The 27,111-nt window shown below is 41.6% G+C and overlaps 1 protein-coding gene across 10 annotated transcripts in view; it reads left to right on the forward strand.

Moving 5' to 3' along the window:
* ptpdc1a (protein tyrosine phosphatase domain containing 1a) overlaps positions 1 to 27,111 on the forward strand; it is a 293,396-nt gene that overhangs the window by 237,778 nt on the left and 28,507 nt on the right. For 4 of the 10 annotated variants that reach the window (XM_078413926.1, XM_078413925.1, XM_078413927.1 and 1 more), the window contains 5 exons: positions 12,022 to 12,193; positions 15,411 to 15,491; positions 16,767 to 16,885; positions 23,091 to 23,228; positions 25,086 to 26,407. In XM_078413926.1, coding sequence (XP_078270052.1) covers positions 12,027 to 12,193; positions 15,411 to 15,491; positions 16,767 to 16,885; positions 23,091 to 23,228; positions 25,086 to 26,407 — 1,827 coding nt within the window. In that variant the 5' untranslated portion in view covers positions 12,022 to 12,026. Of the gene's footprint in view, positions 1 to 741; positions 832 to 10,486; positions 10,798 to 12,021; positions 12,194 to 15,410; positions 15,492 to 16,766; positions 16,886 to 23,090; positions 23,229 to 25,085; positions 26,408 to 27,111 lie in introns of those variants that run through there. The other 6 variants (XM_078413921.1, XM_078413923.1, XM_078413924.1 and 3 more) reach the window with 2 other exon arrangements.

Raw genomic sequence — 27,111 nt, forward strand, 5'->3', positions numbered from 1 at the left:
TGTTCCTTAGTTGACTCACTCGGTTGTAATTCCCTGATTCTGTTATATGCTTCCTTTTTTTAAGAAGTGATTTAAATTATTTGTTACCATTCTGGGTGATATTTTTCAAAAATCCTCCCATGCTGGCCGAAGTTACTGGCTAGGGATCGGAAGTGCGATTTCTCTTTAAGCTTATCAAGATGCTGAAAGACAACACTATTTTCCTCTTTCATGCAAACAAAATGTCCTTCCAAGCAGGACATCACATTATTATGTTCAGGGGAAACTCTCTAACTTGCCTTGGAAAGACCTTTGAAGTATTACCCATTTTAATGTTTCTATTTCCTACACTAGCCATTCTTATGGATTGACAAATAAATCTTGGCAATTTTGTGCTGATAGTGTATCTTCTCGAACCGTTGGGTTAAGCGTAGACATTTCAGGATAGTGTGTAAAAGATGCATGGCATCTAAGATCTAGCTAGGCATTTATTTTCCTGTTTCTAGCTTATGGAAAATAATATTTTCTCCAATAAAAAAGGGGAGGGAATTTCGCCACATATTATCACACCTAAGGAAAGACTGCAATTAAATATTCATCTGATTATTTTTACAAGGTTAGGTTCTATTTAAAAAGGATCTTAGAGCAAAATTTGGCAATTAATAAAAATATGACATCAGTAAATGCAATAAATTATATATATATATGTGTGTATATATATATAAATATATATATATATATAATGTATATGTATTTCAACAGATGCTGCCATGGCTACAAGAATTTCTTTGCATCCTGAAGCATCTTACTCTTCATTGAAACGCAGGAGGTACATTGTAACTTCGGATAAAGGTAAATTGAAATTAAACTAATGTTCTTGGAACTTTGTTTGGATATTCTGATACTAGACAAGCACCCCATTGGTTATGTTTATCGCACATTGCATCAGAAAAAAAATGATGATGGGAAGGGTTGATTTGTAATGTCCTGCGTAATGTCGTTTAGTGAGAGGAACTGACGTTCACATTAGGTTAGCTAGAGATTAGGTCAGAGGTGTGTTATGTGCTTCCCTCTTTGTGTGTAATAACTGAGTCACTAAGTCGTTCAGAGGGAATATTTGTAAAGGCACCAACTATGTGTCATCGATTACAACTGTTATGATTATTCAATGTTGAAACACATTCATTATTGGTTGGAAGGTCTCCATGGCCTGCGTTCTTATTAATCAAAACATAAGTGTATAATTTGGAAACAAAATAATGATGCTCAAAGGTTATTTGTAAAATGCCATTTTCATTACTTAAATTGGTGATTGTTAAAAAATCATATTTGAGATATCCAGCTATTCACGCATATTTTATCGTGTTTAACAATTCTGAAATAAAGCAGCTTGGTGGGTGGCATAGTCGTGCAGCTGGTAGAGCTGCCTCTTCACAGCGCCAGAGAACCTGGGCTCGATCCTGTCCTCAGATGCGGTCATATTCTCCCTGTGACCGGTTTCCTCCCATTTTCCAAAGACATGTGGGTTCATAGATTAATTGGCCTTAGTAAAATAAAATGCCTCAAATGTGTAGGGAATGGATGCGGAAGTGGGATAGATAACAAAGAACACATGTGAACAGGTCAGTCGGCCGCAGGGTCTGCTTTGTGCTGTGTCTCTAAACTAAATTAAAGATATTCATTAATTTCTGTTAAAATTTAAAACACTGAAATGAATTCAAACGTTCAACTGCTGTGTTGCAAACAAATAAGCAGATCTGTTGTCTCAGTGGGAAAATTGAATGTTTTGAATTCATCTTAATGTATTCCACCAGGTGGCGCCGTCAGCGATGGCAGCCTCGCAGGGGTCTGTCTGTCTTTTCGTCTTTTTTGTTATTTATAGTGTGTTTTAAAAGTTTTTGTTAATGTTCTCAGGTTTGTTTGATATGGAGTGTCAGGGGAAACCTTTTTGTTCAATCTCCTACCTTGCCGGAGATGCGATTGTTTTCCAGATCGTATCTCCGGTCGCTCTGCGGCCTAACATCATGGAGCTGGCGGCCTTGCTCGAGATTGACTTTGAACCCCACCATGGGGCCCTAGACTTACCTTCGGAACCTGCAATCCTTCGCCTGGGATTGACGCTCCGACCGCAGCCTGCAGATTTCACCATTGAGAGGCTTGCAGTCTCGGGTAGAGACCGATGGCGGGAAGCTCCAATTGTCGCAAGAGGTTCGACCAGCCCGGACCCAGGGTCCGATCACCCGGCGCGGGGGAGCTGAGATCCCCCCCGATGCGGGAGCTTGATTGCCCCGACGCGGAGGGCTCGACTGCCGGCTGGGGAGCCAAGATCATCCCCGTCAACGGAAGGCTTGAGACCCCTGACTGCGTGAGAACAAAGAAGGGAAGAGATTGAACCTTTTTTTCGCCTTCCATCACAGTGAGGAATGTGGAGGAGTCACTGTGGTGGATGTTTATGTTAAAATGTATTTTGTGTGTTTTATTGGTATCAAAGGCAAATCAAATTCCTCGTATGTTGCAAAACATACTTGGCTAATAAAGTATGATTACGATTATGATTATTATGATGTGTTGCACCCGTTCAAAGTGAATCACAAAGTAAATTTTGGAATAGGTGGTTCGTAGTAAGGTAGAAGATTGTCAATAGAGTTCCTGGTAACCAAGCAGCCATGTGCATGGATGTACCATGTTAGAAATAAATACCCCAAGATGGCTCACAGAGCGTTGTGAATATTCATGGTCTAGACTTTTACTAACCATGTACCTGTCCAAATGTCTTTTAAATATTTTATAATTTCTGCATCAACTACCTCCTCCGGCAGCTCATTCCATCGAGAATGTGAAGGCTGGAATATAATGCTGAGGCTTTATCAGGCACTAGTCAGGTTGTATTTGGAGTATAGTAAGCAGCTATGGGCACCCTATCTGAGGAGGGAGGTGCTGGTGTTATAGAGGGTCCAGATGAGCTTTACCAGAATGGTCCCGGGAACAATTGCAGTACTGTATGATGAGCGTCAGATGGCTCTGGGGCTCCACTCGCTTTAGTTTAGAAGGATGAGGGGGGAACCTCATTGAATCTTATCGAGTAATGAAAGACCTGGATAGAGTGAATGTTTCCACTTGTGGGAGAGACCAGGACCAGAGGAGGAATTTCTTTCACCAGCGAACGGTGAATCTGTGGAATGCATTGTCAGAGATGGCTTTGGAGACCAAGTCTATGGGTAGTTGTAAAGCAGAGATTGTCAGGTTGTTGATTAGTAAGGGTGTTATGGGTAATGGGGAGAAAGGAGGAGAATAGGCCTGAGAGGGAAAACGATCAGCCATGATTGAATGGCAGAGTAGACTTGATGGGCTGAATGGCCGAATTCTGCTCCTGAAAAGTGTGAATTTATGAACTGATCTCTTGGCATATTTGCTCTTCTAATTCTCGTTGACTATTTTGGTGCCTGCAGTACACTCTCAACAAGGTAACCATCCTTTATTTTATTTCACAGCTCCACCCATATAGCCTCACTGGACGAACCATCAGTAATATCATCTCGGACTACTGGCGTAACATTCTCCTCAATCAATAAAGCAACACCCCCTCCTCTTTTACCCCCACCTCTACCTCTCCTGAAGCATCTGTACCTTGGAACATTAAGCTGCCACGCCTGTCTCTCTCGTATCAGGTTTCTTTAATGGCTACAACGTCCCAGTTGCTCGTATCTATCCATGCCCTGAGTTCATCTGCCATACCCGTCAGGCCTCTCACATCAAAATAAGTGCAATTCAAACCATCCTAGCTCCCTGCCATGCTCATGCCTAATCCGTCAGTGAACTATCTTTCATCACCATTCATACCTCCCATCTGCCTCAGTCCTGCATAGGATCCCTTCCCCCTGCCAATCTAACGGAAATCCCTGCCACCAAATGTGGAGCAGAGTGATGGAGAAAGGTTTAAAGGGCTAAGGCATTGCTAAGGCAAGGAGGTTATAAGAGTGGCAAGGTTGCAGGTACTAAACGAGTTAAGGTCATGAAAGGAATTGCAATTGTAGTTGTGGGTTTTGGTTTCAGCTACAGGAGCAACCTCACAGTAGCTGTTAGTATCCAAACATAACGAACAAAAGATTTCTACAAAAGCTTATCCTAAATGTGGTGGTTACAGCATCTGAAGTGGAATAGGAGGGATTCTAACATACAATGACAATGTTTTTTTCCCTAAAACCTGGATCATTGCAAATGAGGTGGATAATTGTTCAGTATTCATATTTTCTGAAATCCAGACAGAAATATTGTAATTATATTTATTATTAACGGTAACGATATCGTTATTTCAGAATGTGGGATTTGTTTACATTGAAATGTTTTGAAGTAATAAAGATTCTTTTGTACAATCTAATAATTGAGATGGATATTTTCAGTATCATTGTAATTAACACAAAATGTTCATTACTCTGACCTTGTAAAATAGTTCAATTTAAGGAGCTTACATTGTCAGTAATCTTGCTACAAACAAAATGTGCTCTGTTTTTCCCTCGATTATGTGATTCAGTTTTTATTTTTCTCTTTTATGTTAATGCAACAAATATATTTCAGAGTCAATGTCATACATAATGGAAACAGGCCTTTGGGCCCAACATCCATGCCGATCAAGATACCCCACCTCTTTTTTATACTTGTCTTTTTTTTGGAAGGGTGGAGAGAATAAAAAGGCCTCTTGAATTAAGTGTCTGAGGGCCATTTTCGCATGGCTTTAGATTCTGACTCAACACAATGTGGTGTGATGTCTGGAAATAGCTTGCTGTTTAGACCAGCTAGTCAATCAAGCTTGCTCCACTTTAAAGACTGCAACTTCACAAACGGATAACTAACTATATTTCATCAGCTATGTAATCTTTTGAGAAAATGCTTTTATTTTAAAAAAAATGAATCCAAGGTTTTACAAAATTGAAAATCCCTTAACCAATCCCATGATATCAAAGGTTGCTCATGGATCAACATTAACCATGTATATGTTAACTCTTTAATCACTTGCCTTTTATAAATGGTATTAATGATCTTCCTGGATAGAAGGAATGGGTGACCTTTCGGGTCAAGACACTTCTTCAGACTCATTCTTCAGACTCAGTCTGCAGAAGGGTCTCGACCCGAAACGTCACCCATTCCGTCTATCCAGAGATACTGCCTGCCCCGCTAAGTTACTCCAGCATTTTGTGTCTATCTTTGGTGTAAACCAGCATCTGCAGATCCTTCCTACACATTAATAATCTCCCTAACTATTGAAAGAAAAATTCTCAAAATTCTATCCAAAACAGTGTTGTTGGGCAGCCATGTACCATGATAGTCAATGGTTGTTAGGATTTGAATATGGCAAAATAGTAGCTCTGTTAGTCATAGAGTCACACAGCATGGACAAAGGTCCAGCTTGCCCATGACAACCAAAGTGCCCAAATTACACTCGCCCCACCTGCCCACATTTGGCCCATATCCCTCTAAATCTTGCCTGTCCATGTACCTGTCCAATTGTTTTTTAAATGTTAAATTACCTGCCTCAACTACCTCTTCTAACAGCTCATTCCATATACCCAACAGCTCTGTATGGAAACAGTTGCCCCTCAGGTTCCTATTACATTTTTTCTCTCTCACCTTAAACTTATGTCCTCTGGTTCTTGATTCCCCAACTTTGGGTAAAAGACTCCGTGCGTTCACCCCTCATGATTTTATATGCCTCTATAAGATCACTCCTCAACCTCCTTATAGCTCAGGCCCCCAAGTCCTGGCAACATCTTTGTAGATCTTCTTTGCACTCTTTCCAATATATCAATATCCTTCCTATAGCAGGGTGACCAAAACTAAACACAATACTCCAAATGCGGCCTCACGAACGGCTTGTATAACTGTAAGATAATATCCCAACCTCTATACTCAATATCCTGACAGATGAAGGCCGAAGTGCCGATAGCCTTGTTGACCATCTTATCTACCTGCGACACCACTTTCAAGGAACTATATACCTGCTATGTTCCTAGATCTCAATATTCTGCAATACTCCTCAGGGCCCTGCCATTCATTGTGAAGATCCTACTCTGGATTGGCTTCCCAAGATACAACACCTCACATTTATCTGCACTAAACTCCAATAACCATTCCTCAGCGAACTTGCCTAGCTGATCAAGATCCATCTTTGCTATCTATGATATCAGCCATTTAAGTGTAATCTGCACACTTGCTAATCATGACTTGTACATTCTCATCCAAATCATTGATATAAACCCCAGCCAGCGATGGACCCAACACCAATATCTGAGGCACACTACTAGGCACAAGCCTCCAGTCTGAAAAGTAACTTTCCACCATCACCCTCTACTTTCTTCCAAGAAGTGTATAAGATCATGAGGGGTATAGATAGGGTAAATGCACAGAGACTTTTGCCCTGAGCGGGGGAATCAAGAACCAGAGAATATAGGTTTAAGATGAGATGGAAAAGATTTAATAGGAACCTGAGGGCTAACATTTTCACACAAAGGGTGATGGGTTTATGGAACAAGCTGCCAGAGGAGGTGGTTGAGGCAGGTACCCTCGCAACACTTAAAAGACATTTGGACAGGTAGATAGATAGGAAAGGTTCAGAAGGCCATGGGCAAAATGTAGGCAGATGGGACTAGTGTAGATGGGGAATCTTGGACAAGAGTAAATTGGGTCAAAGGGCCTGTTTCTATGCTGTATAACTCTGCCTCTATAACTCTCTATCCAGTCAGCTAGTTCTCCCTGGGTCCCATGTGATCTAATCTTTCAGAGCAGCCTACCATGTGGTACTTTATCAAATGCCTTGCTTAGAACCTTGAATAGCTGGGACCGCAGCTATTTACAATATACATTAATGACTTACATGAAGGAATTAAAAGTAACATTAGCAAATTTGCGGATGACACAAAGCTGGGTGGCAGTGTGAACTATGAGGAGGATGCTGTGAGGATGCAGGGTGACTTAGACAGGTTGTGTGAGTGGGCAGATGCATGGCAGATGCAGTTTAATGTGGATAAATGTGAAGTTATCCACTTTGGTGGTAATAACAGGAAGGCAGATTGTTATCTGAATGGTGTCAAGTTAGGAAAAGGGGACATACAACGAGATCTGGGTGTCCTAGTGCATCAGTCACTTAGAGCTAGCATGCAGGTACAGCAGGCAGTGAAGAAAGCTAATGGCATGTTGGCCTTTATGACAAGAGGAGTTGAATATAGAAGCAAAGAGCTCCTTCTGCAGTTGTACAGGGCCCTAGTGAGACCGCACCTAGAGTACTGTGTGCAGTTTTGGTCTCCAAATTTGAGAAAGGACATTCTTGCTATTGAGGATGTGCAGCGTAGGTTCACTGGGTTAATTCCTGGAATGGCGGGACTGTCGTATGTTAAAAGACTGGAGCGACTAGGCTTGTATACGCTGGAATTTAGAAGGAAAAACCTTTTCAGTCAGAGAGTTGTAAATCTGTGGAATTCTCTGCCTCAGAAGGCAGTGGTGGCCAATTCTCTGGATGCTTTCAAGAGAGAGCTAGATAGAGTTCTTCAGGGGGTATGGGGAGAAGGCAGGAATGGGGTACTGATTGTGAATGATTAGCCATGATCACATTGAATGGCGGTGCTGGATCGAAGGGCTGAATGGCCTTCTCCTGCACCTATTGTCTATTGTCTATTATCAAATGCCTTGCTGAAGTCCATATAGACAACATCTATGGCTTTGCCCTCGTCAATCTTTTTGGTTACTTCTTGAAAAAATTAAATCAGATTTGTAAGGATTCCTCTGTTCTGAGGAAGTAGTTCTTAAAGAGACACATCACAATTCAAACAGCACATTTTCAATACTTGGAAAACATTGACAAGGAGTGTGTGCATGAATGAATGATTGGGTTGGAGGGAGGTGAAAGTCTTCCAGGGAGCAGGTGGAGATAGGTTGCACTGAAATTTGCACAAGCTCTGAGGAATGGTGTGTTGGCTACGTAAAGAGAATTCATGACAGTAAGTTGTTGTCACCGTGTCAATAATGACATGGGCGTGTTTGGAATTCAGACATCTCTGTCTGTTTGAAGATGCTGGAATCTGAAAAAAACAATACTTGAAGAACTCAGTGGATCAAGCAATATCTTTGGAGGTCAATGGGGATATAAGTAACTGCCGGTGCTGGAATCTTGAATAAAACACAAAGTACTGGAGAAACACAGCGGGTCAGGCAGTATCTGTAGAGGGAATGGACAGGCAACATTTTGGGTCTGGACCATTCTTCAGTCTGATGATAAGTTTCAGGTAGCAAACAGATGAGTAAGATAGGTAGACCAAGGGCAGGTGGAATTTAATCCTGGTAAGTGAGCTGGTGCATTTTTGGACAAGCACATTGCAGGGCAGGGGCCTAGGGAATATTGAGGAACAGAGAGACATTGGTATGCAATTTCACAAATCCCTTCAGGTGACAGCACAGGCTGATAAAGTCACAAGAGAGGTCTTTAACAGCCAAGGCTTAGAATATAGAAAAGACACAGAGTGCTGGAGTAGCTCAGTGGGTCTGGCAGCATCTCAGCAGAACATGGATGGGTTATTTTTGGGCCAGGACCCCTCGTCACACTAATTTGAGTTTGTAGATGCAGCATGGAACCAGGCACTTCAGCCCACCGAGTCCAAGCCCACCATTGATCATCCGTTCACACTAGTTCTATATTATCCTACTTTCTCATACACTCCCTACACATTGGTATTTATTCACAAAATGCTGGAGTAACTCAGCAGGTCAGGCAGCATCTCAGGAGAGAAGGAATGGGTGACGTTTTGGCTCGAGACCCTTCTTCAGACTGACACTACCCTACCCTACACACTGGTGACAATTTACAGAGGTCAATTAACGTACAAACCCACACATCTTTGGGATGAGGGAGGAAACCGGAGCACTCTGAGGAAATCCATGCAGTCACAGGGAGAACGAGCAAACTCCACACATACAGCATCTGAGGTCGTAATGGAACCCGGCTTTGCGCCACCAGGTGGGGGGGGGAATAGAGAGCTGGGAGAAAGGTCGGACAAAGCCTGGCAAGTCATGGACCGAGACAAGTGAGGTTGGTTATTTGATAGGCAGATGGTTGGACAAAGATCGGAGTTGAAAAGACAAAAGGTTTTGGAGAAAAGGTTTGAAGAATTGCAAATTACGAAGCTAGAGGAAGGAATATAAAATAATTCTAATTATAAGAATGTAAGAAGAATTATAAGAATAGAATATTAAAATATTGTTTAGGCACACAGTTGGTGTACTGTATTCAGTTTTGGCTGTCAACACACAGAAAGGAAATGACTGGATTTGAGAGGCTGTAAAGGAGATTCTAGATTTTTTAGAGATACAGTGCGGAAACAGGCCCTTCGGCCCACCGAGTCCGAGCCACCCAGCGATCCCCGCACATTAACACTATCCTACACACTAGGGACAATTTTTACATATTACCCAGTTAATTAACCTACATACCTGTACGTCTTTGGATTGCGGGAGGAAACCAAAGATCTCGGAGAAAACCCACGCAGGTCACGGGGAGAACGTACAAACTCCATACAAACGGCGCCCGTAGTCAGGATCGAACCTGAGTCTCCGGCGCTGCATTCGCTGTAAGGCAGCAACTCTACCGCTGCGCCACCGTGCCGCCTATTTGATGAGATGCTACCTGGTAATATAGTGTTTCAATTAAGAGAAGAGACGAGATTGATTTGCTTTCTTTGAATGGAGGAGGCTGAGGGGGAATTTTGATCCAAAATGATGAGGGGTGATCCAAAATGATAGATAGTGAGAAACTTTCCTCCATAGCAGAAGCATCTGAACCCAGGGGGTTTAGGTTTAAGATTTAAGGTTTAGTTAAGGCTTAGGTTGAAGGGAGAGTTTTTTTAACTTAAAAGGTGGTTAGAGTCTGCAATGCATAGCCTGGTGGAGTAAGATGCCCTCATGACATTTAAGAAGCAGCACTTGAATTAGCTTTGTAGAGAGCACTACAGAACAAGTGTGCGAGTGGATGGGATTAGTATGGATGGGGGCTTCAACGTCCGCATGGATGTGGAAGCTGAAGAGCATGTTTCCGCACCATAATTCTGACTCAATAAACAGACAAATTGTCTGTACTATTGTCAAAGTTGCTATCACCTCCTGCTCAGTCAAGCATTCTTTATAATGTGTGATTTTCTTTGCCTGTGCCATCTCAGCTAAACAAATTGTCTTATATTGAATCGAATGCAAGTTTAACAATGACAGTGCTCAAATTACACAGAGGCTATGGGAATCGTGATTAGTTTAACTTCACTTCCTGGATGCTGAAGTGCAAAGCTTCTGAATGAGCTGCAAATTTACTGCAAAATGTTCCTATTGAACAATAGTACCCATTGGCTGTTGAATGATCACTGTCCTAAGCTGCAGCATTGCATAGAAGGTTGCAGGCGTTGGCGAACAGAATAGGCTTCACCGATCGTTACTATGGAAACTCTGTCAGCTCTCCTAAGGAGCTGATGTACTCGTAATAGAATATCATCAGAGTGGACTTCAACACTGTTGATCTCAGAAGCAACTCTTGTCAACCGGCAATTTCACGTCTTGAGTATTTGAAGCACATCACCATGCAGAGATCCTCGAGAAGGCATTCGACAGTGGAGTATTTAAGCAGCTTTATTCAGAGTCGGAGGCATTCTGTTTCCGATACCTTGGTTCGGGTTTTACATAGACGTCGCAGCTCAGCCGTAGAGATGCTGTCATCATCCACGCACCAGGTTATGGTTGCTGTATCTTCAGTTAATATTGAGGAGGCAAAAACTACCCTGTCGCCAAAAAAAAGTAAATGATGCTCTAATATAGACTTACAACAATGTAGAAATGTGCTTAATTTTAAAATGACGGCAATTTTTAATTAATTACTCTTCGTTGTTTCAAAGATTGGGGTTTTATGGGATGTATTACCCCATGCATCTTTTGAATGGTAGAAGTTGGGATTTTTTTTTTAACTGAGTTGACACTTGTAAAATAGTTGTTTGTAAATTTTACCTTCGGCCATTGACATCAACTAAATGTTGAAGGGCTGATGTTACAAATAAATCGAGTCTTACGTCTTTCGGTACATGTTGTGAATTATATGGGAGAAAGAGTTTGGGGAGCGCAAGGTTGAAATAAAGGTCTGTGCACCCACACCTCAAGACCATAGACCAGTTTGTAGAATTAGTGCTGTTACAAATTAATTTCTGAAAATTAATCTTGTGAAAATATTTACTTTTGCATGTAATCTTGCAAACTATAGGAAAACTGATTAAACTGATTAGATTAGATCTGATTAGACACCCGATGTTTCAGCATCCTGCCTACTCGGTGATGTTTCCCATGTCATCCTGAAACTTTAGCAGGTTCATTGGGGAATGAATTATATTACCGTGTATATTACCTTAAGGGGTTGGACAGGCTAGATGCAGGAAGATTGTTCCCGATGTTGGGGAAGTCCAGAACAAAGGGTCACAGTTTAAGGATAAGGGGGAAGTCTTTTAGGACCGAGATGAGAACGTTTTTTTTCACACAGAGAGTGGTGAATCTGTGGAATTCTCTGCCACAGAAGGTAGTTGAGGCCAGTTCATTGGCTGTATTTAAGAGGGAGTTAGATGTGGCCCTTGTGGCTAAAGGGATTAGGGAGTATGGAGAGAAGGCAGGTACAGGTTACTGAGTTGGATGATCAGCCATGATCATATTGAATGGCAGTGCTGGCTCGAAGGGCCGAATGGCCTACTCCTGCACCTATTTTCTATTTTTCTATGTAACACCAAACAAAACAACTAACCAAAGCGTGTTGGGGTATTAACAAAGAAATTTCCCACTTAGGCACCACTAAATTCCCAAACATGCTCGATTCTTGAAGTGTAACAACAAGCTATTTGATGCATTGACCTTTGTCTCTCCTTGTGATGTATATTCACCACAAAATGTATCTATTATTTATTTTCTACCCATGCATCTTTAAAGGTCGCATTGTTTTATGTGTTTGAACTTTGCCTGATTGTCCCTGCTTCATTATCTTAGGCAGTATGAGACGCCCGACAGCCAAGTATACGAAGGTGGGAGAACGACTACGGCATGTCATCCCCGGTCAAATGCAGTGCTCAATGGCATGTGGTGGTCGAGCATGCAAGTATGAGAATCCATCCCGATGGAGTGAGGAGGAACAAGCTCTTAAAGGCTTATACTCTTCATGGTATTATTTATTGGTTTCTTTACTTTTAAAATGTGTTCCATCATACTCCTATACAAATAACACCCATAGTGCCCTCCATAATGTTTGTGACAAAGACCCATCATTTATTTACCTGCCTCTGTACTCCACAGTTTGAGATTTGTAATAGAAAAAAAATCACATGTGGTTAAAGTGCACATTGTAAGATTTTATTAAAGGGTATTTTTAAGTCAGGGGGTATGAGGAGAAGGCAGGAACGGGGTACTGATTGAGAATGATCAGCCATGATTACATTGAATGGCGGTGCTGGCTCAAAGGGCCAAATGGCCTCCTCCTGCACCTATTGTCTATTGTCTATACATTTTGGTTTCACCATGTAGAAATTACAGCTGTGTTTATACATAGGCCCCCCATTTGAGGGCACCATAATGTTTGGCACACATGGCTTCACAGGGGTTTATAATTGCTCAGGTGTGTTTAATTGCCTCCTTAATGCAGGTATTAGGGAGCTCTCAGCACCTAGTCTTTCTTCCAGTCTTTCCATCACCTTTGGAAACTTTTATTGCTGTTTATCAACATGAGGACCAAAATTGTGCCAATGAAAGTTAAAGAAGCCATTATGAGACTGAGAAACAAGAATAAAACTGTTAGAGACATCAGCCAAACCTTAGGCTTACCAAAATCAACTGTTTGGAACATCATTAAGAAGAAAGAGGTCACTGGTGAGCTTACTAATCGGAAAGGCCAAGGAAGACCTCCACAGCTGATGACAGAAAAATTCTCTCTATAATAAAGAAAAATCCCCAAACACCTGTCCGACAGATTAGAAACACTCTTCAGGAGTCAGGTGTGGATTTGTCAATGACCACTGTCCGCAGAAGACTTCATCAACAGAAATACAGAGGCTACACTGCAAGATGCAAAAATAGGATGGCCAAGTTACAGTTTGCCAAGAAGTGCTTAAAAGAGCAACCACAGTTCTGGAAAAAGGGCTTGTGGACAGATGAGACGAAAATTAACTTATATCAGAGTGATGGCAAGAGCAAAGTATGGAGGAGAGAAGGAACTGCCCAAGATCCAAAGCATACCACCTCATCTGTGAAATACAGTGGTGGGGGTGTTATGGCCTGTGCATGTATGGCAGCTGAAGGTACTGGCTCACTTATCTTCATTGATGATACAACTGCTGATGGTAGTAGCATAATGAATTCTGAAGTGTATAGACACATCCTATCTGTTCAAGTTCAAACAAATGCCTCAAAACTCATTGGCTGGCAGTTCATTCTACAGCAAGACAATGATCCCAAACATACTGCTAAAGCACCAAAGGAGTTTTTCAAAGCTAAAAAATGGTTAATTCTTGAGTGGCCAAGTCAATCACCCGATCTGAACCCAATTGAGCATGCCTTTTATATGCTGAAGAGAAAACTGAAGGGGACTAGCCCCCAAAACAAGCATAAGCTAAAGATGATTGTAATACAGGCCTGGCAGAGCATCACCAGAGAAGACACCCAGCAACTGGTGATGTCCATGAATCGCAGACTTCATGCAGTCATTGCATGCAAAGGATATGCAACAAAATACTAAACATGACTACTTTCATTTACATGACATTGCTGTGTCCCAAACATTATGGTGTCCTGAAATGGGGGGAACTATGTATAAACACTGTTGTAATTTCTACATGGTGAAACCAAAATGTATAAAAATGGCCTTTATTAAAATCTGATAATGTGCACTTTAACTACATGTGATTTTTTTCTATTACAAATCTCAAATTGTGGAGTACAGAGGCAAATAAATAAATGATGGGTCTTTGTCCCAAACATTATGGAGGGCACTGTATATCTGCAGTAATTTGTAATAAATGTATTTAAAACAGCATTTGTTGTGACCAAAGTAATTTACTGTAAATCATGTATAATTTTTCATGCAACTCCATGACTGACTGGCCTATTGTAACTATGTTTTGTGAAGTTTAGAAAACGTCCCATGTAAAAAATGAGAGTAATATTCAAATATTTATATTCACAAATTTGTTTTTGCTTTGGTTAAAGTTAATTATTAAGACACACTTTAGTTGTTTTTATGCAGATCTTAGAGTTACACTATTTGCTATTTGAAGTAAGTTGTGAAAAAGCTCTTTATATGTAAATTTACAATTTTATTTTAGAAAACAGACTTTGAATGTACTAGTTTTGAATCTTACTCTGGGGAACTCCAGGTTGATCTCTGCTATGTTGATATGAGTATGCCCCGCTGTCAGAAGTGCCATTTTAAGAATGATTAAAAAGATCCAAGTCCTGTCTACTTCTTCAGTGGATTCCAAGTTTCAGAGAGTGCCAGAGGAATTATCCCGAATAGTCTAGTGAATGTTAACATTTAGTTAACATCTTAAAACAGGTTTTCTGGTCATATCGATTTATTCACAAAATGCTGGAGTAACTCAGCAGGTCAGGCAGCATCTCGGGAGAGAAGGAATGGGTGACGTTTCGGGTCGAGACCCTTCTTCAGACTGATTTCTGGTCATATATCTGATTGCTATTTGCGGGAACTTGCAGTGCGCAATGCTTGCTGTTTCCGACAGTAGTGATGCTTCATAAAAGTCCTTGTCTGACCATAAAAAAAACAACGGAGAGCCTTGGGGTCATAAGGTTTGGGGCAACATGGGCAAATTAGATTAGATGTTTCTTTGTATCAGGATAGAAGGTGGTGTAAACCTAATAAAATGTAAAGGAGGGCTGGAGAATTGACTCTCTTGAATGATTCCCCCTTCTGCTGAGGAATCCTGCCCCCGCCACCCCACCTCTAAACTTAATGCATATTCTTCAAAGGAAAAGGTACCATACCAAGTGCATATGCCAATCGTATGTGATTACAGAAGGTTAATTGAGTACACCGAAGAATACTTAAAAGTTTCGGACAAAGTTTAAAACTTTGCCAAACATAACATAATAATTAATTTAAATACTGCCCCACTTTGCCATGGTTTATGCTGTTATATTTCTTACGTAATTCTTTTAGCTATCACAAGCATCATAGTTCAATATCAAGCCATTTGCTCAATATTTACAAAAACTTAAGTATATTTGTTATCATTCGTGAAATGCGTATTAGTTTTATGAGTAAATTGTGTTTCTGCTGAGTTTTATTTGCTGTTGTTTAATAAATAATATGCAACAAAGTTAAATTGCTTTCTCGTAACTAATTGTTAAATGTAATTATTTCTGATGTACAGGATTACTGACAATATATTAGCAATGGCTCGTCCTTCCACTGAAATTATTGAAAAATACAGCATTATTGAACAATTTAAAAGGTATCTTTTTAATGTTTCTATTGTTTTTTTAGGGAGGAGTTTTTTCCTAGTTTGTTGTGTTTTTCTGCAAGGGATAACACTTCCTGGAGATAGATACAAAATGCTGGAATAACAACGGGCCAGGCAGCATCTCTGGAAAGAAGGATTGAGTGATGTTGCGTGGGTCAAGATCCTTCTTCAGACTAGTCTGAAGAAGGATCTCGACAAACGTCACCCAACTAGTCTGAAGAAGGGTCTCAATCCAAAACATGAACCGTTCACTGGTCTGAAGAAGGGTCTCGACCCAAAACATCAACCATTCACTAGTCTGAAGAAGGGTCTCGACCTGAAACGTCACCCAACTAGTCTGAAGAAGGGTCTCGATCCAAAACATGAACCATTCACTAGTCTGAAGAAGAGTCTCGACCCAAAACATCAACCGTTCACTAGTCTGAAGAAGGGTCTACACCCGAAATGTCACCCATTCCTTCTCTCCAGAGCTGTCGCCTGTCCCGCTGAGTTACTCCAGCATTTTGTGTCTATCTTCGGTATAAACCGGCATCTGCAGTTCCTTCCTGCACATTCTAGAGGTTATACATACACAAATAAGAATAATGAAAATCGAAAGCAAAAATGCTTACTAGGAATATAAAGCCAATCTGTCAAGCTGTAAAGTAAAAAGATTCTGTCATCAAACTGTTATATACAGGAGAGTTATTTTGTTACAAACATTTTTAACCTTCATTTTTTGTTAGATTTGTGAATCACAAGGGATTACCTTTCTACTATAAAATGAATGTCCCTGATAATAGATGGTATGGTTTGTTACTGAATTTCGTTTCTTTCTGAACTTACTGATTTTACTGCTTTTACCATAATCACAATGAAAATAATTCAAGCACAAATTTAGTTTTTCTTCAATATCTAATTTTAAAATCACCCAAATGTACATAATTTCCTTTCCTTTCACAGGCTTGTTATTTTGGATGCCTAGCACAGGTACATTTGTTGAAATCCAGATGATCTGCTCTGCCTTGCCATCATAATTGCACAATTTTACAAAAAAGCTTTGCAAAACACAATTCCCAACACAATTTTAAATCAGCACCTGAATTGCAATACGTACCTTTATTCATATTTCAATTTGTGGGTGAACAATTTAGTGGTTTAATGGTTCTGAAATTCTACCCTAATGTGAAATTATTTTTATAATGTGATTATAATTTGGTATATTTATTTAGCTGATTTGATGATACCTTCTCGATTGTTGACAACTTGATTAACTCCCTACTTCAGGCATGGCATAAATACAGTCATTAATCTTCAGCGTCCGGGGGAACATTCACGCTGTGGTAATCCCTTGGAGACGGAGAGTGGCTTTACCTACCTCCCAGAGGTCTTCATGGAGGCTGGAAGTAAGTCCACCCGCTGTTTATCCATAATTAAAAGACTTATCGATTTGTGCCGGTTTGCTTTAAAGTGCAAGACTCAATGGTTATTTTGCTAAGTTTGTAGATAAAATCAAACTGCAGTCTAACCAAGAAATTATTAATATTATTCATGTAATACGTACTTACTTTACTGGAGATCACAGCGCCTTTACAATGCTTTAGTCCTTATCTCCTGGTCTATAGAATATGCTGTCCCCTTTAGGTTACTAGTGGTAAAATGTCAGTGCAGAGAAATTCTCGATCGATACGTCACTAACTCCAGGGAGGCAGTCTGATTTTAGGTAGCTGGTATGTTAAAGTCTTGAGCTAAGCAGGAGGGTTATCACTGTCATGTACTACTAATTAAAGCAAATAACAATGAAGACAGCAGCCCTGTGGTAAATATTACCACAGACTTGACCTTTCTGGCACCCAAGAGGGTGCACCACCTGCCTTCAGGTAATGTGTAATTCATCAATGCTGTGGAGATGTTATCTGGAGATGTTCAGCTGGAACCAATGCCTTCTTTCTGCAGAAAACCTGCACAGTTTCTTCTGCACAAGATTTTCCTGAAGTCGTAATGCCAATTATTGTATAAGGTAGGAGTGAGCCATTTCATACTGAGCCTCTTCCACCGTTCAACATTATAACTGATGGCCTACATGATTCAACCTATGAACCCACATATCTCAGGATAAAGATACCCAATAACTCAGACCCTAAAGTGCAGTTTCCCAGTTGTGATCACTCCTAGATCATATATTAATTGCTAGAAATCTTCTTTCATCATGCACAATGCTTATATAATAAAGACTAACTTTGGGGAGATTTGCTTTAGGGAGACAAAAAACTACAGATGCTGGCATTGTGAGCAAAACAAGGTGCTGCGGTAACTAAGCAGGCCAGGCAACATTGGTAGGCGACTTTCTGGGTTGGGATCCTTCTTCAGACTGATTGTATTAGAGGGGAGCAAGCTGGAAAACTGGTGGGGCAGGCCAAAGCCTAGCAATTGATAGGTTGATAGAGGTGATAGGGGTTTTGATTGCCAATTGGGTGAACAAAAGGTAGAGATGAAAAGGAGACAAAAGAGGGAGTGGAGTGGAGTGGACCCCACTGTCGATGTGAAGCTCACTGCCTACTGCAGCTGGTCCACCTACTGGCCCTTTGTTCTTTGTATTGGATGAACCTTTGGCAGCACTGGGCCTAGACACACTAGAGTTTGGAAGAATGAGGGGGGGACCTCACTGAAATGTACCGAATAGTGAATCGGCTTGGATAGAGTGGATGTGGAGAGGATGTTTCCACTAGTGGGTGAGTCTAGGACTAGAGGTCATAGCCTCAGAATTAAAGGACATTCCTTTAGGAAGGAGATGAGGAGGAAATTCTTTAGTCAGAGTGTGGTCAATCTGTGGAATTCTTTACCTCAGAAGGCTGTGGAGCCAAGTCAGTGGATGTTTTTAAGGCAGAGATATATAGATTCTTGATTAGTACGGGTTATGGGGAGAAGGCAGAAGAATAGGGTTTGGAGGGAGAGATAGATCCGCCATGATTGAATGGCGGAGTAGACTTGATGGGCCGAATGGCCTAATTCTGCTCCTGTCACTTATGATCTGCTTATGCCGCCATTTTGGATATCTTCTCACCCCTCTTCGGGCCCGGGGAATGAGCTGGTGACTTGCCTATTGGGAACAGTAATGAGCCTGGCCTCCTGCCAGTCTGTGGCACCACAGTCTGCTGTACAGCACCACAGTCTTCCCCACAGCACCACGGTCTGCCCCACACAACATGGTCTGCCACACACAACACGGTCTGCCACACACAACACGGTCTGCCACACACAACACGGTCTGCCACACACAACACGATCTGCCACACACAACACGGTCTGCCACACACAACACGGTCTGCCACACACAACACGGTCTGCCCCACACACAACACAGTCTGCCACACACAACACGGTCCGCCCCACAGCACCACGGTCTGCCACACACAACACGGTCTGCCACACACAACACAGTCTGCCACACACAACACAGTCTGCCACATACACCACAATCTGCCACACACAACACAGTCTGCCACACACAACACAGTCTGCCACACACCACACGGTTTGCCACACACAACACGGTCTTCTGTACAGCACCACAGTCTGCCTTCCAATTCTTTCCAGCAGAATCCCATCCTTCCTATCGTGTGGTGACCAGAACTACATAACTCTCCAAGTGCTCACCAACCAGAATTCTGTAAATTCTGGGATATCCTTGAGGTTTTGGGTCCACAGTTCTTAAAAGTGCCATTGCAGTTTGCTGGGGTGCCTAAGCCTTCTTATCCACCCTAGCAACCTGCAATGGCTCTTTTTATGTTCATGTATAAAAACACTAAGGTCACTTTGACTACCATTTTTCCCAGCCTCCTTCCTTTATAAATCAATCTGCTTTTTACAAACACTTCACAAGGAAAGTCTCATATTTCTGCACATTATCAACTATCTACCACATTATTTCACATTTGTTTCACTTCTCTATATCTGCATTAAAGATTTTCCTCATTCTCTTTTGGTTATTTAGTCGAAATCTATGTCCTAGTTTATGACCACTTCTACCCTATGATTACAGAATGCCATTATTTAAGTATGAATGAAAAAACTGCAGATGCTGGTTTAAACCAAAGATAGACACAAAGTGCTGGAGTAAATCAGTGGGACAGACAGCATCTCTGGAGAGAAGGAATGGGTGACTTTTCGGGTCGAGACCCTTCTTCAGACTGACGTCACGGGGGAGGGAGATAGATAGATAAGGGTGAAGGTGTAAGAACAGGACAAAGGGAATGGAGATCAGGGAAAATGTTGAAGGTTCACTTGCACCTCCTCCAACCTCATCTACTGTTTCCGCTGTTCCAGGTGTGGACTCCTGTACATCGGTGAGACCAAATGCAGGCTCGGCGATCGTTTTGCTGAACACCTCCACTCAGTCCGCCTGAACCTACCTAATCTCCCGGTTGCTGGACACTTTAACTCCCTCTCCCATTCCCACACTAACCTTTCTGTCCTGGCCCACCTCCATTGTCAGTGTGAGGCCCAGCGCAATTTAGAGGAACAGCATCTCATATTTCGCTTGGGCAGCGTATACCCCAGCAGTATGAACATTGACTTCTCCAACTTCAAGTTACCCTTGCTTTCCCTCTCTCGCCATCCCTCCCCTTCCCAGTTCTCCGACCAGTCTTACTGTCTCCGACTATATTTTATCTCTGTTTGGTTTGTTGTTACCTTCTCCCAGCTAACAATGATCTATTCTACATTTTCCTTGATCTCCATTCTCTTTGCCCTATTTTCACACCTTCACGCTTCCTTATCCATCTATCTCCCTACCCCCTGACGACAGTCTGAAGTAGGGTCTCGACCCAAAACGTCACCCATTCCTTCTCTACAGAGATGCTGCCCTCATCTATTGCATCCGCTGCTCTAGATGTCAACTTATTTACATCGGCGAAACCAAGCGCAGGCTCGGCGATCGCTTCGCTGAACACCTGCGCTCGGTCCGCATTAACAAAACTGATCTCCCGGTGGCCGAGCACTTTAACTCCCCCTCCCATTCCCAGTCTGACCTCTCTGTCATGGGCCTCCTCCAGTGCCATAGTGAGGCCCGCCGGAAATTGGAGGAGCAGCACCTCATATTTCGCCTGGGCAGTTTGCAGCCCGGTGGTATGAACGTCGACTTCTCCAACTTTAGATAGCTCCTCTGTCCCTCCCTTCCCCTCCTCCTTCCCAGATCTCCCTCTATCTTCCTGTCTCCACCTATATCCTTCCTTTGTCCAGCCCCCCTGACATCAGTCTGAAGAAGGGTCTCGACCCGAAACGTCACCCATTCCTTCTCTCCCGAGATGCTGCCTGACCTGCTGAGTTACTCCAGCATTTTGTGAATAAATCGATTTGTACCAGCATCTGCAGTTATTTTCTTATGCTGCCTGTCTGGCTGAGTTACTCCAGCATTTTGTGTCGATCTCATTATTTACTTGTTCTAAATGCATCTTGATTTTAAGCACTTCTATTAAACATTCTGCGAGCTTTGCCTGAGGAGCAATAGGAATGTGTCCACATTGGTTTCAAGGGCAAAGTTACCTGGTGAAAGACAGTTGAGAATCAGGTTATTTTATTGTTTTGAAAGTTATCAAAGCAGATGAAGGTGAACAGCTGGCAGGTTGTGACCTCGCTGTTTCTCCCTTGTGTTCTCCACTGTTCAGTGGGAACAGTGAACCCCTGAAATGTTGAAATCACAATTTCACTTTCACAGCTTATAGGAGTAGAATTAGGCCATTCGGCCCATCGAGTCCACTCTGCCATTCAATCATAGTTGATCTCTGCCTCCTAATCCCATCTTCCTGCCTTCTCCCCATCTACATACTAAAACTCTCGTTTGTTTGTTTGTTTGTTTGTTTGTTCCTGAACTACAGCCAAAACGGTACACGATAGCGCAACAATTTTGGGCCCACCTTACTCACCCTCGCCCCTTTGGTGCTAATGGAAGATGTTTCATTGAAATTGGTGTTATATTTTTAAAGCTATTCACATTTTAAAATTTAAATCTATTTCCTAGGGAAGGAGGGGGTGGAGGGAGGGGGGGGGTGGTGGAGGGGGGGGCAGTGGAGGAGGAGGGAGGATAAGGAGGGATGAGGGGGATGGAGTGGGGGGAAGGGAGGGGAAGGGGGAGAAGGGAGGAGGAGGGGGAGAGAGGGGGAGAGAGGGGGAGAGGAGAGGGTGCTGCACCAATGCAGGAGTGGTTTGGGTCCAACGGGTCCACTTGGTCTAGTTACCCTTAACACTCATTCTAATCAAGAATTTGTCTATCTCTGCCTTAAAAATATCCATTGACGTGGCCTCCATAGCCCTCTGTAGCAATGAGTTCTACAGATTAACTACCCTCTGACTAAAGAAGTTCCTCCTCACCCCCTTTCTAAAAGAGGCAGTAAGTTCTGGTCCTAGACTCTCCCACCAGTGGAAACATCCTTTTCACATCCACTCAACGATTGATGAGTGCTGAGCTGTTGACGTTGTCTATATGGATCTCAGCAAGGCATTTGACAAGGTACCGCATGGTAGCCTGTTCTGGAAGGGTAGATCGTGTGGGATGCATGGAGAGCCCGTCAATTGGATAGAAAATTAGCTTCATGTTAGGAAAGAGAGGGTGCTGGGGGAAGGTTGTTTTTCCGACTGGAGGCCTGTAACTGGTATTGCTTCAGGGATTGGTGCTGGGCCCATTGATGTTTAGTGGTTTATATCAATGTTTTGGTTGTGATGGTATAATGCATGATTATTGTTTGCAGATAACACTGAAGTGGATGGTATTGTAGAGAGCGACGATGGTTATCAAAGGTTACAACAGGATCTTTTGCCCAGAGTAGGGGAATCAAGAAACAGAGGACATAGGTTTAAGGTGAGAGGGGAAAAATGTAATGGGAATCTGAGGGGCAACTTTTTCACAGAGGGGATGGTTAGCATGGAATGAGCTGCCAGAGGAGGTAGTTGTGGCAGAAACTATAACAACATTTAAAAGGCATTTGGACAGGTACATGGAAAGGAAGGTGTAGAGTGATATGGGCTAAAGGTGGGACTAGTTTAGATGGGGCACCTTGGTCGGCATAGGCAAGCGGGCCATAGGGTCTATTCCTTGTTGTATGATTCTATGAACACGTTCCATGTACCCTCTGCATGAAAAAGTTGCCTCTTGGGTTTCTATTAAATCTTTCCCCTCTCACTTTAAACCAATGCCCTCTTGTTCTTGATTCCCCAATCCCTGCGAAAAAGACTGTGCATTCACCCCAACTATTCCCCTCAAGATTTTATGGCCATGTATCCGATCACCTTTCAGCACTGTACGTACATTGGGAGTTCATAAATTGGAGATGACCTGTTTGGAATTTCCATGTCGACTGCTATTCAGCTTCCTGCCATCATCTGACCTAATGTTGGACATGTATAGTCTCAAAGGTAGCTACATCTCAAAACCAAACCACATGAATTCCTCTATCTGGACTTCCCATCCAATTTGGAAACAAATTAAACGCTTTCTGAGAAAATTGGAAAGACAATGTAATTTCCAATTTAAGTGGACATTAAATAACAAATTGATTACTGTACGTACTTTTAACTCTTACTCATCTTAAAATAGTTTCTAATTTATGTTTTCAGTCTATTTTTATAATTTTGGATGGAAGGACTATGGTGTGGCTTCTCTCACCACGATTCTTGATATGGTCAAAGTTATGGCTTTTGCCTTACAAGAAGGAAAATTGGCTATTCATTGTCACGCAGGACTTGGAAGAACAGGTAAGAGATGAACTGGTTCATCACAATTATTTTCTGTGGACGTCTTCTTCCCTAAGATTCAATATACAATCAAGTAAACATTTTCTGAATTCCATCCTAACTCCCAAAATGATCAAAGTTTACAGTGGGACTAATTATTTAGAATAACCAAGTAGCAAATAGCCTGTATTAATGTGTAACAATATCGCCCTATATAATAATGCTACTTTTGGGGGCCAGGGAGCAGAAGATCCAAGTATAAACATTCTTTATTGACACTAAACAATAGACAATAGACAATAGGTGCAGGAGGAGGCCATTCGGCCCTTCGAGCCAGCACCGCCATTCAATGTGATCATGGCTGATCATTCTCAATCAGTACCCCGTTCCTGCCTTCTCCCCATACCCCCTGACTCCGCTATCCTTAAGAGCTCTATCTGGCTCTCTCTTGAATGCATTCAGAGAATTGGCCTCCACTGCCTTCTGAGGCAGAGAATTCCACAGATTCACAACTCTCTGACTGAAAAAGTTTCTCCTCATCTCAGTTCTAAATGGCCTACCCCTTATTCTTAAACTGTGGTCCCTTGTTCTGGACTCCCCCAACATTGGGAACATGTTTCCTGCCCCTAACGTGTCCAACCCCTTAATAATCTTATACGTTTCGATAAGATCCCCTCTCATCCTTCTAAATTCCAGTGTATACAAGCCTAGTCGCTCCAGTCTTTCAACATATGACAGTCCCGCCATTCCGGGAATTCTGGGAGAACAGATAGTATATTGTTAAATTTATACGTTAGTTTCTCCTCTTGTGTTAAGATAATATATTTTCCCTTGTGACTGCGAATGTTGACTACCGGTCGGCCTTGGGCATAAGGAAATATCTTGGCATTAATTTATTGTCACTTGTACCAAGAAACAGCAAAAAGCTTTTGTTTGCGTGCTCTCCCTTTATTTCCCTTTAAGGGCAAGATAAGACTTGATATATGTTTTAGGAACTTGATTCTTGGAAGTCCAAATTGGCACCATAAACTTGGCGACTCTTTGTGTACTGCTTCAGAGGGAATCTACTTTTCGTACGCTGCAATTTTGTACGATTGTTCTTATGGATGGTATGATTTTTCTGAATTGTATGCAAAAGAAAGAATTCTCACTGTATCTATTGACTTTTGAAATCAGATAATACCATGAAGAAGTTAAGAGTGTTTTATTGTCCTGTGTCCCAGATGGAACAATTAAATTCTTCCAGCAGCACAACAGAATATGTAAACATAGTATACTGTAAATAATATAATAAATGAGAAAACATTTCAATGGGTGTATATACACATATAGACACATACATACACACATTTACATACATATATACATGTTTATATATATATATATATATATATATATATATATATATATACACATGCACACTGGCACATGATTATAATCAAGTCATACACAAATACAACAGGTAGAGCAAAGAGGAAAATACCAAAGTACAGAATATAGTTTTCAGCATTCTAATATTCCAGAGAAAAAGTCCACTGTCCGCAATGACGTAGGTTGGAGGGTTGGGACCACATCCTAGCTTTTGACAGAACCGTTCACATCTGACAACAAGCTGTTCCTAAGTACGGTGGTACATGCCACTTTGTGCCTGACTCATCTCAGTTATTTTCTACCCATCCTAACCAGAGTTGAACTGTCTTTACAAAGTTCCACCATTTAATGTTAAACTGTTCTCTTTATTTCTTTCTTTATTAATGTTTTATACTGAATAACTGGAACTTTATACGGCATGTTATTCTAGATTTCAAGCTTGAGTCAGTAAAGGATTTTATTCTGAATAACATTGTTTAACTTTGAAACTCCCTGGTGTCTTCTCAGGCGTCTTAACAGCTTGCTACCTGGTCTATGCAACAAGAATGAGTGCAGACCAGGCGATACTCTTTGTTCGTGCTAAGAGACCAAATGCAATTCAGACCCGTGGGCAATTGTTGTGTGTCCGGGAATTATCCCAGTTCCTAATTCCATTACGAAATGTATTTTCCTGCTGTGATCCAAGAGCACACGCCGTTACAGTTTCTCAATATCTCATTCGCCAGCGCCACCTGCTCCATGGATATGAAGCCCGCCAACTTAGGCATGTGCCAAAGATAATTCACTTGACTTGTAAGTTGTTACTGGACTTTGCAGAAAATAAGCAATTGATTGAGGAAGAAAATATTGAGATCCCTGATCTTTCAGCAGAAATTGAAAAGACTGTTTCACAGTTGGCCATTATTCAACTGGATAACGAATTTGATGGCCAAGGCTTCGATATGGGGGATCACTTTGAGCACACTGTGGTATCAGCATCAGAAATTATTCCGAATGATTCAGTACTGGCTGCTGAGCAAGAATTCGACCCGCTTTGGAAACACAGTAACGCAGACCACTTTCAACCCATGTCCCATCTGAAGAAACGCCTCAGCTACAGTGAGTCAGATCTTCAGAAAGCCGAACTCTTTGTCGAGCAAAGTGAGGCGCCTTTTACATCCCCTGCGCAAATTGCTTTCTATAGCAAGTTGCATCAGCAAAGTTTGTCTCAGCTTAACCTGAGACAACCCAGTCCAATACCGATGGACATCAATCAGATTAGCTCGGCTGTTCTGAAAGTGCCAGAACTATGTCTTATTAAACAAACTTCGCCCATAACAACAAACTCCAGTGCCTGGGAATGGCAAAATCCCTGTAATGCAAATGACCAAAAAATGGAATCTCCTCTATTTTTAAGGAGGAAACTGCCAAAAGACATCCACAGAACATTTTCCTTAAGGTCATCGACTGCAGTGACTGCACTAAAATACTTGATCTCTGAGACACCCGACACGGTTATTTCTTCTTCTTCTCATGACACTAATAACATAAATGAGAAGGATTGTACCAAGGTTAACACATCCAATAAGCAGATTGCCAGTGTGTCAAAGGCAAATACTTCCTCTTCTCCAATCTGTAAAAAAACTGCAGATAAAACCTCAGCAATTTACAAAAATGTGTTTCTGATTGAGAATGAAGAAAAGAAAATTAACAGCTCCAGTGAAGATATTCCACATATTACTTTCCACTCAGAATTAAGCATTGAAAGAAGTAGATTAATCGCAGGAAAAGCTCTGGCATTTTGCATGGATTTTGATGAAGATCTCATGGATAAAGTTGAAATGTGGCAAGTGAGTGTTATTTTGCAAAGTATTTATAATGTACAACTCAAGTAGAAGACTTAACAATTGTGTGAAAAAATTGATATGATGTAATTTCAGTGAAAAGTGGCCATCTCTCACCTGCCCTGCCTCTCTATGACCAGTACACACTTTAGCAGGTTTCCGAATGTCAAGAGGTCTTTCAATTCCATGGTGTCTTTTATCAACTCTTCCAACTTACTCACGACATGGCTCAGTAGCACCAAAAAAACAGCCAAATAATGACGATAAATCCAGGTTACGCAATCACAATTAACAATAACAAATATCTACAACACCACTCTACCAAGCTGAGATATCCAGAACAAAGGGCTTTTGTTTTGGCCAATTCTATGACCAGATAACATGTCAAAAATAACTAAAGTCTTTTATAATAACATTTCTTTCTACCAACAACACTATTGGATCTGAAATTGTTTCTGCATTTTGTAGTCAAACAAGGGCACTGATGATCCTGCTGATATTTTGTTTTATTCTGTTTGCCCCTTTCAACTTTAGAAATTTTGTATGTAACTGTTCCTGTGCCATTTTTGTTGGAAACTTTTGCCTGGTCAGTCTTTGCAGTCAAGGAATTTCCATTCAAGGGAATAAAATTGTTTATTTTCTGCTCTTGTATGCCCTGGTTAAAGATGGTAATTTTCCTGTTTGCTAACTTAACCATCTTATCCAGCTGT

This window comes from Rhinoraja longicauda, chromosome 17, assembly GCF_053455715.1.
Source record: "Rhinoraja longicauda isolate Sanriku21f chromosome 17, sRhiLon1.1, whole genome shotgun sequence".
Taxonomy (NCBI): Eukaryota; Metazoa; Chordata; class Chondrichthyes; order Rajiformes; family Arhynchobatidae; genus Rhinoraja; species Rhinoraja longicauda.